General features: G+C 35.8%; 1 protein-coding gene across 5 annotated transcripts in view; it reads left to right on the top strand.

Moving 5' to 3' along the window:
* CFAP20DC (CFAP20 domain containing) overlaps positions 1 to 14,537 on the top strand; it is a 250,019-nt gene that overhangs the window by 154,579 nt on the left and 80,903 nt on the right. For 3 of the 5 annotated variants that reach the window (XM_059161354.1, XM_059161356.1, XM_059161357.1), the window contains 4 exons: positions 590 to 752; positions 2,292 to 2,408; positions 3,595 to 3,714; positions 6,119 to 6,453. In XM_059161354.1, the coding sequence (XP_059017337.1) occupies positions 590 to 752; positions 2,292 to 2,408; positions 3,595 to 3,714; positions 6,119 to 6,453 (735 nt within the window). The remainder of the gene's footprint in view (positions 1 to 589; positions 753 to 2,291; positions 2,409 to 3,594; positions 3,715 to 6,118; positions 6,454 to 14,537) is intronic. The other 2 variants (XM_059161355.1, XM_059161358.1) reach the window with 1 other exon arrangement.

Raw genomic sequence — 14,537 nt, 5'->3', positions numbered from 1 at the left:
GAACACATTTTGTGGTCTCTGTCAAAGAGTTAGATCAGGGTCCCTGAGTGGCTCATTTGGTTAAGCAGCTGCCTTTGGATCAGGTCATGATCCCAGGGTGCTGGGATCCCAAGTCCCACATCAAGCTCCCTGCAGGGAGCCTACTTTTCCCTCTGCCCCTGCCTCTCATGAATAAATAAAATATTTTTAAAAAAGAAAAATAAAAAAGGAGTCAGATCTTTACCAGATACCTTACAACAAACAGATTCTCAAATGTTATATTTTTATTTTTAATTTCCTCTGAATGTCTGACACATGATTTTCAGTTTTAACTCCTACCTACTAAAGATGGAGTATAAGCACATTTTAATTTATGTGTCTAGAAGACTTGTTTGTCTTCTGTTTTGTCTCACATTATATTTCTCCTTCCATTTCTTTCTAATTTTCTGATATAATGTCCCTCTCGACCAACTTTCTAACCTTCTCATTTCCTCTAGTTTCTTTTCTCACTTTTTATTTGTCCAAATATTATTAGTATCTGTAAATTCTACAGAAAATAAGTGCAATTCCTGTATTATAAGATGTGCAGATTAATTCCTCTCCCTTACAGACCGTAAGATCCATTGGGTCCAAAAATAACCGATCAGGCCAACAGTCTGTGGCCGAGGACTGTGTCAGCAGTGCAGAGATGTCAGCCTCACTGATGCCGGAGTCTGAGGAGCAAGCAGATAAAGAAAATATTCACCAAATAAAGCAGACCATACCTGTTCGTGGTAAGACTCATGCATAAGTGCCAACAGCTAGAGGAAAATAGAAATGTTCCTGTGAAGATAACTTTGAAGTCTAATTCTTGATTAGATCTTCACATCCATAGAATTATCATTTAAAAATGAATAAGATGGTGGATATTGAAATCTGTTTAAAATTCTTATACATATATTCTGTTCTGGAACCTATCGTTCTCTCTCTCTTTTTTTAATACTTTATTTCTTTGTTTGTTTATTGTAGGCTATGTGGGGCTTGAACTCACGACCCTGAGATCAAGACCTGAGCTAAGATCAAGAGTTGAATGCTTAACCTGACCAAGCCACTCAGGCGCCCCAACTTTCAATTCTCTTTATAGTCTCTTTATTCCATTATTTCAAATTGCCATAGTATCCTGCATTTTTATTTTATGATGACTGGTGAGGAACTAACATAGCATTCTATAATTAACTAGATTTGGGGAACTTTACGTGTGTTTTAAATTTTCTTAATTTTATCTTTTAGTTAATCTCTTCCACCTTGTAAAGTGCTTTTTATTTTCTCCTATTGATGCACAGAGAACCCTGTTGGTGAGGAAGAGATTTTTATTCCATTTTGTAGATTGAGGGTTCATGGCTAACAGAGAGGTAAAGTGATTTGCAATTTGCAATCACTGGAAAGAATTGAGACCAGTACCAAAGTCTTACCACTCACTGTAATTTTTCCATCCTTGCATGTCTGACTTTCGTGAGAGTTGGGTTCATTTTATTTGATTTAGAGATTAATGATAACTACAGACTATATTTCTCATATAGCACAAAACTGAGAGAAGTATGTAAATGCCACAGATGTTCAGTCCCAGCTCTATCACCATCTGTAAGACTTGATCAAAATTCCTAAACCCTGTGGGCCTCAGTTTCCTCATCTGTAAAATGTGGATAAAATTGCTACTGGCCCTAGTAGTAGTAATAAACAGTGATTGCTTCAAAGGGTCATTGTGAGGATTCAACAAGAAAAACCAGTCAAGCACATCATATTGTGCCAAGAAGTAAAGCATTACATAAATATTAGATGCTGCTATGAATGCTGTTAATTATTATGATGATTATTATGCAGTTAAAGTACATTTAAGAATTCTTTTCCAGGTGTGATCACAGTTCTCCAGGATTCTTTTGGAAACTACCTTCCAAGCTGTTTATGAATTATACTTGCCAACTTTCTCTTTCAAATGAAGCAATTATTTTTCTGTATTAGTGATCAGTTTCATTTTTTTGTATTTCTTAATATAGTGTATGTATAATTAACCATATTACCTGTTGCTCTCTGTAAGGTTAGATTACATGCATAAAATGTCTCAGTAATTTCAAAAGATATGATCCCAATAATGGAATAGGAATAATTACCTATTTCCCGTGAAAGAATAAGTTGTGATTTTGATACAGATTTATGTGATGCCACAATGATACCTGAACATTCTCATTATAGCTACAATTATATTTACTGAGTTATTTCAGACCATATAGTACTTTTTGTTTTTGCCTTTTGTTCATTGATATGAAATGTACCAGCCGATCTACATGTTATGCATCCACATCCCCCTCAAGAACCATCAGCAGATAAGAATAATAACAGGAGAAGATTACGGTTAAAAAGCACCAGCAGAGAAAGGACAGAGGCACACAGCGGTATGGCACTAATTCAATACTATCTTATATCTGTATATTATTCAGAGCAATGGAATCTCTCTCTGCAGGTTGTAAATTTCAAAGGATTACAAACCAATTCATTTAAAATATAAATGTCTTTTCTACAGGGATTATGGAAGTCAAATTTTCTGCAAAAGAATTGCTCTAGAGCCCTAACAGAGACTTGCTGGATTAAACAGACAGCACCTCAGAAGTAAAGGACTTCCCTACTTCTCCTCTCAAAGGCTGAATAAGCTTAAATTATTGTTTTTTAGAAACAGCCCAAATTTGATAGAGGAGGTTCCTGCCTGCAGACTTCACTAAAATTGAACTTAACTCATAATTTTTCATGTTTCATATGTATCTCCTTTTTAAACTGGGCCCTTTTCAAATATTTCAAATATATTTCAGATATATTTATCTGAGATATATATATCTGAGATATAGGGGAGGGTGTGTGTGTGTGTGTTTAACATTTGCTGTCTCTCCCTTTAGACTCCATGCTAATAGAGTGTAGGTTAAAATTTCAAGTATTCACAACCAATAAAGCATTAGTTTTATAATTAAAAATTACTTTTATTATAGTTATCCCTTTGAATATTGGATTTGAGGCATTTAAGTATAGATCTGTCTGCACATTCATTAATCTATCCTGAGTCAAGCCCAAAGTATATCATGTACGCATCTGTTAACATAATTTCTCAAAAATGTAGGGTTCTTAGGCTGAAATTCAGTTTGTTAGGATTCATGTTATTTTCATAAAATAATAGAAAAGTTAATTCTGTGTCCATTTTCTTAAAATGCTTAAGGAAAGTGCTTGGTTTAAAATTTTGAGTCAGGTTATGTAAGAACTGTAATGTAAAGAAAACACATTCTGTTTTATGTGGAACCAAAGGGAAAATAATATGGGTGATAGAATTCCTTTTATTGCATATTGTAAAACTTAAATCTAAAATGCCCCCATGCAAATATCAAGGAATTCAAAGATGACCCTCTACAAAAATGCAGCTGAGTTCATCTTTGAAACATTCTAGTGGAAAAGAAAAGAACTGCAGATAGTCTATATTACGACCTTTAAGGTATTCTTCAATAATCATGTAGAAAAGCACACCATGTTATTAGCATTCTTCCAAATGAATAAAAATCAAAAGAAATAACATCGTGGAAAATATTTATCCCAATAAAGGCAGTTCTTCAGGAAATAAGAGGAATGAAGATAAAGCAACAGTTGCCCTCAACAGCGGGTCCCAACAAAGCACAGAGATGAACCCCAGCTCTCCAGCACTGCAGTCTCCCGATCAAACAGGTTGGCACCTTCAGTGCACTTTAATTGTTAATAATTGATGAAATATCAATATGTTTAGCACTTCAAACCCAGTCATTTTGAGAAGTTGTGATACAGTCATTTGCTAATATCTATCATTTTGTGATAAATCTCCTTTTAACCCCAGTTGCATCTCAGACTTTAATGGATGAAAGGGCATTTTTATTTCCAAGTTTCAATGCACCAGTTATCATGCAGAAGGAAAGTTGAAAATGAAGTTTTCACAGGACATTGTCACCATCCCCAAAGATAACCTATTGTTGCAAGTCTCCAGTCCTCTTTATAATGGAGATGGTTGGAGCGTAGAGTAGAGCATTGAGCCCATCAACGTATCTTCCCTAGCAGGTGTGTGGTACTTTTACAAAGGCGAATTGTTTTTGAGCAAGAGAAAAAGGAAAATAAATGAAAATTGTTTGTAGTTTGTCAGTCTTATTTATGCAATGTTGAAACCTTCATTAAAATGTTAGGCGCAATTAGTGTCTCTAGCATAAATCTGACTGTGTAGAAAAACTAATTAGATGTTTAGGTGATCATTCTTGCATTTATCTTGTTTGCTGCAATATTGTGATTACACAGTAATTTACATATTTTCCTAAGAAAACATACCAAATTATTCATTACAATTGATATGGAAATACTTGAGGTAAAACTACGAATTCCAAAAAAGCATGTGGTGGTGAGATAATTAGAGTTGATTTGGTGTAGAAACACTCCTTTTACCTTGACTTTTTGACAGTTAATAATAGGTTTGACCATAGGTCATACAAGTTGTTGAATTGCAAAATGAAGATTCCCAGTATCTTTTCCTCCAATTTTCTTTCTAAATCCATGTAGGTAATGCAGCCCATTGGTTTTTATAATCTTTTTCAACATTTATTTATTGATAAAGCATATACTGTGTTTACAAAACACCTGCTCTATGCTTAGCACCATGCAATAGGATTTGCTGTCCAAAAGAGGACAGCCCATTGAATCTGTTTATTTCACCCGCTAATGGTACACTGACTCCGGACCTTCCACAGTTGAATGTGGTCCAATGATGTAGATTCAGCCAGCTGTAGGCCACTTACCTACAGAAAATGTGAAAGCCTTGTCCCTTTCAGATTTTCCCTAAGAAATGTACATTTGTTACCCTTTTTATAAGCAAGTTCTATTATATAATGGTAGTCTTTAGAAACAAATACATTATGATGAATACGATTTTATTTGTGCCATTAATATTATTTTTATTAAAGGTCTTTTTGTTTGTTGCTTTGGTACTGGAGGTTTTAGAGTTTCAAGTCAGCAAATCTTAGATGTCTCTTGGTTACTTTTCTTGTGAAGTTAAATAGAGCAGGATTCAAGAGTCAGAGTAAAATTACCATGTCCACTTTGGTTCTCCTGAACACAGATTTTTTGTAAGATTTTCACCATTGTCATAGTGCTCAAAAAAAGTAAATTTTAAGGAAAATAGACTAAGTTGAGAAAGTGCAACCTTTTCCTGCTGTCATTCTAAAGAAAATAAGCATGCTTTTAATGACAATCATTTTAATATTTGTCTGCTACATTTGCCTGGATCGTAGTTATAAAAATCTATCTCAATGTTGTATGAAAGATTAAAATCTTTTTACTGTGTTGTACATCTGAAACTAACAAAACGTGTGTCAACTAAATTTCAAAAAATTTTTAAAGTTCAGAATTTTTTTATAGTTTTGGTTAAAATATATCCCAGGGGTAGTTTAGAGTATTTTTAACCAAAACAAATAATATACAAAAAGATTTATATATCAAAACATTCTCTGCTATAATTAAAGATCTTTTTCACCCATCACATTAACAAATATTTCTGTGGATTTTCTATTACTGGAAAAGTCTGTTCAGTTAAGTCTATGAACTGTCCTGTTTCAGTCAGTGAAATGGAGAGGAAAACCCTGTTAACCTTTTCATGGTTTCCTCTCCTCCATGATTTGTAACCCAAACAATGCCCAGTTATTTTATTTAAAGAAACTTGTTAAATATTCCGCCCTCGTGCAGTTAAAAGAAGATATTAGTAACTCAAACCCTTTTAAACTTGGAAGATTTCCTCCCCCCATGGAATGTCAAATTAATGAGACTGCTACGAAGAACTTGCTGCAAGACAGGTGATAATTATTTCAGACTTATAAATTTCCTGGCCAGTGTTTCAACTCAGACCGAGAAGTGCAAATGAGTTGCCCGTAGCTTTAGGCACTGATCTATGAGTTAAATGTTCAGCAGGTTACAAGATGGTGGATAAATTGCATTCGTTGGCTTCTGCATTATTTGATAAATCTCAGTTGCAACCCAAGAAATTTTAACCTAACTACCTGCCTTAATAGAACACTGATGGAACACTCCTCTAATTTTTGTCATCTTTCCCCAATGTCAGCAGATGAGTGGATATTTCCTGAAAATGATGATCGCATTTCCCATTTGGCATCCAGCAGACAGTCTCTCCTGGATGAAGACTCCTGCCACGCTTCACACATGTGGCTGGAGGCCAGCAAGGAAAGTGAACATGGCCAACTGGCAGAGGAAACCCAGGTTGTCCCGAAGGACATTTTCACCTTTTCATCAAGACCACGATCAGCGCCTCATGGAAAAACTCAGAACACGTCCCCAGAGGGGTGCCCATTTATTCTGGATCTAAAAGAGGATACCAGCCTGACAAGGAGAGACACTGAATCGGAGGAGGATTTTTACGGCCGTGACAGCAGCGAAGAGGTACACTGCTTGATGAGTGAAGTCGTTTTATAGCACAGTTGTTCCATTAGCTCCGATGAGCACTAAAACTAGTTGAGACGAAAGAGGGGGAATCAGCTGCTATTTATAAAAAGGCAGCAGATTGCATGTCAGTCGACAGTTGCCGCAGGTTGTTATGGAAACTCCATATTGCTGCCTTTTTTATTAACAGTCAGCCAATTTCATTTTTAAAAATTTCATTTTTAATTGAAAACCAGTTTTGAGGTTGTTTTTGTTTTCTCATTTTATTTTTTGTTTCATAGAGTGAGAGAAATAACATGCGGTTTAGTAATATGATGTAGAGACCAGTAAAACACTGAGAACACATTGTTCTAGCTCTCTGGGGAGACTGCCACAGTGGCTAAGCACTCTGAATTGACGGCTTTCTGGCTTTCTCACTCCCCTGCCATCCCTCCACCTTAGACCTATTAGGACTCATTATTTTCCATATGGTCCCGGAATTTCAAGAGTTGTGCCAATTAAAGTTTAGATAATGAATCATGGATTAGTGCTGGGACTTGTCTTACCCTAGGTTTTCTGTTCACAATTATTTAGAATACAAATATAGTTTATAAACTAGTAAATTCACATAAAGTTTAAAGAAAAACTTGTTATGAACCAAACAGAAAGTAGTTCTGAGACGTTTGTTTTAAACTTGATGTATTAGGAGGACTCTTTTCCCTCATACAAAATGAATTTATTTGTGAAATTCGTTCAGCTTTGTTCTTTAATGATAGGCATCCCTATATTCTGTGGAAAATAGTTATCTTAAAAGCAGATTATAGTCAAGTTATGGTTTTGTAAAATTATACAAACCATTTATATGTCAAAATTAAATTATAAATTACTTATAGGTAATAAATATAAATATAGCAAATTATATACTAATTTAATTATTATGTAATAATAATTAGAATAACTTTTTGTATATACTTACAAAAAAATTTTTTAATAATTATAACTGATCAAGGATCCCCCTTGGACAGCAGGATATAGATAAGGTTCATTGCTCCTACCTTCAGAGACAGTTGAGAATATGATGAAATTGTTCAGGCAGTAATTATGGTTTTTTGCAACTTTTAATGAGTTTCCATAGCAAGGTGCATGGGGAAATCCTTCTTTTTATAATATCTTTGCCTTCTGAGCGTAGTGAAACTATTAGTCGTAACAAACATAAACCTACTACACATCCCTTTATGCCTAAGTAGTACTTTCAATGCCAACATTTTAAATGTTGCTCTGGACATCTTCATCCCTTTCACCCTGAATGACATTAAGATATAAAAACTAAAATAGACATTTGCCTTCAGCATCTACTACTGCCTCCATCCCAGCTGTCAATTCTTCTACAGTGTGAATAGGCTAATCTGATAAATTAATTCATACCATTTCATTAATGGGATAGTCCATCCCCTTCCCATATGCATTGCACCATCTTTCAGACCTAAACCAAAAGCATTCCTTTAATGGTGGAAATTTCAAGGCAAGTGGGAAATGTTAGTTCCTTCCCTGGAAAAGTTTGAGGAAACTTTTTACGAGAAACTGCCCTTTAAATATCATGACATGAGGAACTTGACAAGAAACAATAGAGCTTCATGGGAAAATAAAGAATACTATTCTGAATATTTTAATTTGTTATCACTTGGTGTGCTGTCTTCTGCTACCAGCTACTCTACTTCTGACATCCTTCGCCATTTATTATGCAGACAAATTCTAATTACCAACTACATGAAATTGAAAATAAATATACCATGTATTACCCAAATTCTGAGTGGCATAGCTATCTGGGCACCCGTGAGCCAAGACCACCAAAATGACTAGTAGCATAGGGCTAGAGTCTATACTGGGACCATCTCATGGCTAACACCTGTCCTGGCCCACCTTTAGCTGGATGGAGCCCGCTAAGAGTGGCAGCCAGAGAGAAGGGCAGAAGCCTTGCCATTTGGGGTTTATTGTTAGAGGCAAAAACAATATACAAACTATGAAACAGAAAACAGACCAACAAAAAATGTTGGGTTTCACTTAAAGAAGTTCTAGAATTTATGGTGATCAAATTAGTCTTTAGGGAGCTTTTTTAGTAATTTCTTCTCCTTAGGATTACTTATTTCATTTATTAATTGTGTAAGTCAATGGGAAATCAGATTAGCTATTTAAATGTTTATTTACATACAGTCTTTGAAGAAAAATCAGTTTAGTTAATTTAGGCATCCTTACTCTTGGTTGCGTTATTTTAGAATGTTATATCCTTAGAGTAGCAGAATTATACTTAAGGAAAACAATGTCATGTCAAAAATAATGGTGGACGAACAAGGATAATTACATTACTTACTATGCTTGAAGTTTTAACTTGTAGTGAAAGACTTCATTTGATGGCCAACCATTGAGTATTTTTAAAGGGAAATTAGATATATTCTATAGCCTGTAATCTATGAAAAATCAAATGTTATCGTGATAGCTAGAGGAAAAGTATACATAAAATAGTAAAAGCTAATTAAAATAAGCTTTCAGTGATACATTGATTTTGAAATTTAAGTTCCTCATCATTAATTCACATCTGAGCTCTTCATAGTATGAGAGCCTCAAAAGTATGAGTTTTCTTTTTTTTTTTCGCATTTGCTCTTGTCTTAGTCTTTGCTTTACTATATATTTTATTCCCTAGGCAGCCATGTATACTAATATTCCTGATACTCAATTAATTTTTAGTTTTTACTTCTTATTTGAAAAGCACACTATGGAAATATATAGCTATAAACTCAAGACTACCAGGTAAAATGAATTATCCTAGGAAAGCTATTAAAACAAAGTGCCTTTCCCATGATTCCAGCATCTGAAAGGAAAAAAAAAGCCTCTTTCTATTATCTCTATTTTGTATTTTATGCCGTTATTCCCAACATGGCTTTGAGTATATGCCTGGTTTACAACTTGAAATAGTTAGCTTTATATTAATATTTTATTACTCCTCTAATTTAATTTTTCATCTAGAAATACTATATCATTTTTTCCCCAAAGCTCTGGCTGTGTATCACATACTAAAGTACATATTTGCAAGGCCAGATAATTTGTCCTGTATCACAATCCAGATTGGAACATTAAGCCAAAAAATTATCCATAGTTGGACATGAATTATGTGGACTGACTACTCAGATCAAATTAGCTAGGACACTTCCAGATCTTCTCTCCATCTAATAACTCCTTGGAGGGCTGCAGAAGAGAAATTTATCAACAACAAAGTAAAAAGGACCCTTTTAATACTCCTCTTCAGTTTTCCCTGCATTGTTGCTTTGAAGGCGTTTTGTTTTGTTTTTCTGGCACTCAGCAGTTTAGCTGTTTCATAGCATTTTTTCCCACACATAGTTTATATTTCTGGGTTAGTCTATAAACCATTCACCCCATATACTTGACTAGTGAATTTGAATTACTTTCTCACACACATGTACATGCACACAATAGAAAGACTATTTACTCCTCTTGAGGCTGCTTATATTTCTGTGTAGCCTTTTAAAAATTTTAAATGTCAATAACTGTGTTAGAAAAAAATGGAAGGACTCTTATTTTTAATATATTGCCTTGCAGTTTTGTTTCTATATGTAATGAATTACAACATAACATCCTCTAAACCTATCAGGCAGATTTAATATTTATTCTGGGTGAGAAATTTTTTAAGGCTGTTCACAGCTCTATATCTTTATTACTATCTTGTGAAGCTCTGTTCCTCTCTGCAAACATCACAGGCCCCTTGGTTCTTGTGACTTGGCTCTTCGTTGTTATATGCAGGTAAAGAAGATTTTAAAACTCCTGTCTGCTTAGAATATCATTCTGCAGCTTCTGCTAGTAGATAAACATCTTGTGGATAAATATTTGGTTATGGATAGGAGTTTCCACAAGAAATCTTTAAAGTGTTATCAGCTAAAAGAGTATGAAGTCTTAAAGAAAAATATGTTTCTGTCTTAAACAATTAAGAATGTCATCATTTTCCCCAAATAGTCATGTGATGGTGTTTGCCCACCCCATAGAGTCCTTCTAACTTCTGCTATTCATCTGTCTGTAGAGCATCACTGACTAGAAGTAAAAATATTTACAAAATAATTTGTCCAACCCCTTTAATATCAAGCCTGCTGCAGGTTAGTTACTTGTCAGAAGCAGTTACATCTTCCTTTCTCATTTTCTTTCTTTATAAACTAGTAAAATGCATTATATGATACCACTATCAACTATCTTTGTCATCCAGAAAGAACTGTATTACTTTAATAGTTTCCTATAAAATTCAAGAGGTGGAAGTAGAAATACTTCTTGGGAATGGTTGTTAGGGAAGCCCTTTAAGATACATTTGAGTGGTCAATCTTGTTATCCTCAAAGAAGAAATGATTTTTTTCATTCTGTTATGACCAGCGTCTTTAGCCAAGTCTATGCAAATAATTGTGCCTTTTAGTTGACAGTGGAAGTATATACCTCTAATCATCTCTTTGGTCCCCTAGTGCCCATGTCCAGCTAAACGATGCTGTCAGTGCATGCATTTAGTCACTAAAACATTGGACAATAGTAAAGACTCCTGCTGACTCAATCTCAATTACAGATTCAAAACTGCCATCAAAAGTATGTTTGAATTATTACAGACATTTTTTTCCCCACAGAACTTTTAAGAATGTTCTACAAGACTTCTTTTCACAGTGGACTGAATTAAAAAATCAATTGAAATATAAATAAATAGAATCATCCACTTTTACAAAGGCTAAAACAGAGCTCTACCCTGACTCGCTCAACATTAAAGTTGTGGTACAAAGAGCCTGGGTCCCATCTGCTCCAAGTAGGTGGCCCTCAAGAGTCATTAAAATTATCTTTTTAAAATTACACTCAGCAAGAGCAATCCGTTTTATGCATCCAGAAATTATTGTCCAAATGCCCATCTGCATGTCGTTTTAAGAAACGTAGTTCAACAGAGGAAGTGCTGGCTCCTTAGGGAAATCATTCTCATCTTCAGCGTACATATGCTGTGCTACAGTTAATCAGGCAAACTCTATTGATGTTCCCGGCACTTGGGCGTGATTGAATATTTAACAAACAAATGCCTCTGTGCCCAGAAGACAAACGGTTTAAGAGATTTGGGACTTTTAAAAAAATATATCAAGTTAAATCAAAAGCATTTTGTGTTTGTTCTTCTGAGAAACAGATGAACAGACGATCGGAACGTGAAAATGGCATGACAATTTCTTTACCACTCTGACAAATTATATTCAATTGCTATACAGGTTTCCAGTAGTTAAATGATAAACCAGAAGGGGAAATGTGGTTGTTTTTCAATCAGGTCATAGTAAGCTTACTTTTAATGCATATAACAAATGCATATATTATATAAGAAAAAATTAAGCCAAGAGCATGTTGAGCCCAAAAATGTTACACATGTGGAATCAATAAACATCATCTATACATATATCATCTACTTTAGTAAGTCAAGAGTGTTGCTAAAGAAAGGAATAGAGTCTGCCACTGTACCACGCCTAGAGAGTACAATACTAGGTTTCATTCTCTATTTCTTTCCTCTCCAAAAGAGAAGCCGTTCCAACTTAAGTCATAATATTGGTCTCGTTTATCTCTTGCCTTTCTCATTTATCCTAATTCTCCTTTTAGAATCTGGGATAAACCAGAATTGGTTCTGGGGCAGCCAAAGTAAACGAGCCTTTTATACTCTGTCCAGATTCTCCAGTTACTTATCTTTTCTTACTTTAAGTAGTAGCATAGAAACATATTACCTAGAAATGCAGTACAACCAAGAGAATGCTCACCAGGGAACACAGCTAAATCTGTCCTTCTCGGCTCATCTCCAGACCAGGGTATATCTTAGGAAAAATGTGAGATGAATGGCCATATACATCTCATGAATATTTCTTTGTGTATAATCATTGTTCATGCCAAGCAAAAAGAAATCATTTTACACCTGAGTAAACTACTGGAAGGAAAAAAAGGCTGTACTCTGACCTACCCAGAGATACAAAAAATAGACTTCATATAAAATAATTTGATTTTTAAGGTGTTTATAAGATGATATAGCAAACATAGGTATCCCTCTAACTGTACATCTGAAACTTTTGAAATAATATTTGCTACCTTCTACCTTATGAAATTTTTACTTTTGTAGGTATCTATCTCTCGGCTTTATGCCTTTGCCTTCAAGATTTTGTGCCTCTCGAGGCCAGTGCCCATGTTCTTCCAACCTGTATTTCTTCTGTAGTGCCTAGAAAATGCCTTACACCTAGCAGGAGCTTAGTAAATATTTACTGAACTCATTTTTATTGCAAAAGCTCCCAATTTCTGCCTATGTCATATACAAAATAGAATCCCAGAGGGATCCAAAGATTCTGGCCCAAAGATGCATAATTATACTGTTTCTGCATAACCAACCTATTTTTAGGGCCTGTTTTAAATACATAGGACACGTTTATTTTTTATATGCAAATTGATGGAAATGGATGAGCAGAGGGTCTTTTTTGGTCACAGAAAACGCACTGCCCAATGTATATAACCAGTATAGAAAATTAAACGAGAGTTTTTTGAAAGCTGGAGAAAAGATAGCACCAGCAAGCAGCCAGACTGAATTAACAAGAAATCCATCCTACTTCCACCAGTACCTTCTCAGAACTAGGGTTTGGGGAATATTTGCTATATTCTCGGTTTACTTTCTCTAAGACAAGGCTACACTTTTATCCTCGTTTCATCTCTGTACAACAAAAATTGCAAACGCCACCACCCCATTCCTTAGTAATTTAGGACAGTAGGCATCTTTCAGGTCCCTGGCATTCTTTCCGGTTTTCTGCCTGAGGACAGGGTTCTTCAACCATGTGAACAGCTTAAGGGCTCTCAGAGTGGTGGTGAAGGATTAGCTTACTCAGTAAATGATGTACAGCAGAGAGAGTTGCCCAGTACCTGCAGATGCAGCCAACGTAGTACTGTTGCAAGGGTGGAAATATCCCAACCTTCTTATTTGTTCACATGGAATGTAAAGTAAGTGCCCGTGGATTGACATCCAATCACCATCTTTTCTTGACTCTATCTGGGGCTCTGGAAAATATATTTCCCCATCATTTATAAAGAAATATATGTATGAGAAGATCAAGCCAGCATAGACAAAGCAAGTTGAGGCCCAGGATGAATACCAAGAAGATCTTTAGACACTCTGCAGTTCTCATCCTTTATTACAGATAGGCAAGCTGTTTCTTGGGAGACATTCTAAGACCCGAGTGTTCTAAGACCTTTCTTGAGATTACAGTTACTTTCTGCAGGAAGTACTTTCCACTACTTTTGAACACTTTCCACAAGGAAGGAAAATCATTTTATAACAGGATTAGTGATTGCAGACTCCCTTTAAGAGATTTCCAGAGTCGGTGCGCGTGGGTGGCTCAGTGGGTTAAAGCCTCTCTGCCTTCGGCTCAGGTCATGATCCCAGGGTCCTGGGATGGAGCCCCACACTGGGCTCTCTGCTTGGCGGGGAGCCTGCTTCCTCCTCTCTCTCTGCCTGCCTCTCTACCTACTTGTGATCTCTGTCTGTCAAATAAATAAATAAAATCTTTAGAAAAAAAAAAAGAGAGAGAGATTTCCAGAGTCTCTAAATAGAGCATATCTTGCCTTCTACAGAACTCTCATATCAGCCCAGCCTCTCCATCACCACTACCACTGCTTCAGCCCAGCCACACTAGCACCTCTAATCATGACCATTGGACAGTCTCCTAATTGGCCTCCCTCTCAGTAATCTCCACAGATGCTGCAGACACCATACAAACTCACACCCATGCCTTCTATCATGGGCCATCACTGATTCTCCTGCGTCACATCACCCAAGGACCCCTCAAAGGCCCTGCATGGCAGAGATTTAGTTCTGAACTACCATTGTATGCCCATCATCTACAGTGCCTATGGCAATAGCCCTAGATATGATGAGGAAGAAATGAAAAGAGGCAGAACTATGACAGACACACAGATAGATCCCTTCTCATTAAAAGGCATGATAAATCCCTCTTCTGGGGATGCCTGGGTGGCTCAGCCAGTTAAGTGTCTGCCTTTGACTTGGGTCAGGA

The sequence above is a fragment of the Mustela lutreola genome, chromosome 2, assembly GCF_030435805.1.
Source record: "Mustela lutreola isolate mMusLut2 chromosome 2, mMusLut2.pri, whole genome shotgun sequence".
NCBI lineage: Eukaryota > Metazoa > Chordata > Mammalia > Carnivora > Mustelidae > Mustela > Mustela lutreola.
Note: the sequence above shows the minus strand (reverse complement) of the source record. Positions and strands in the feature narration are given on the sequence as shown.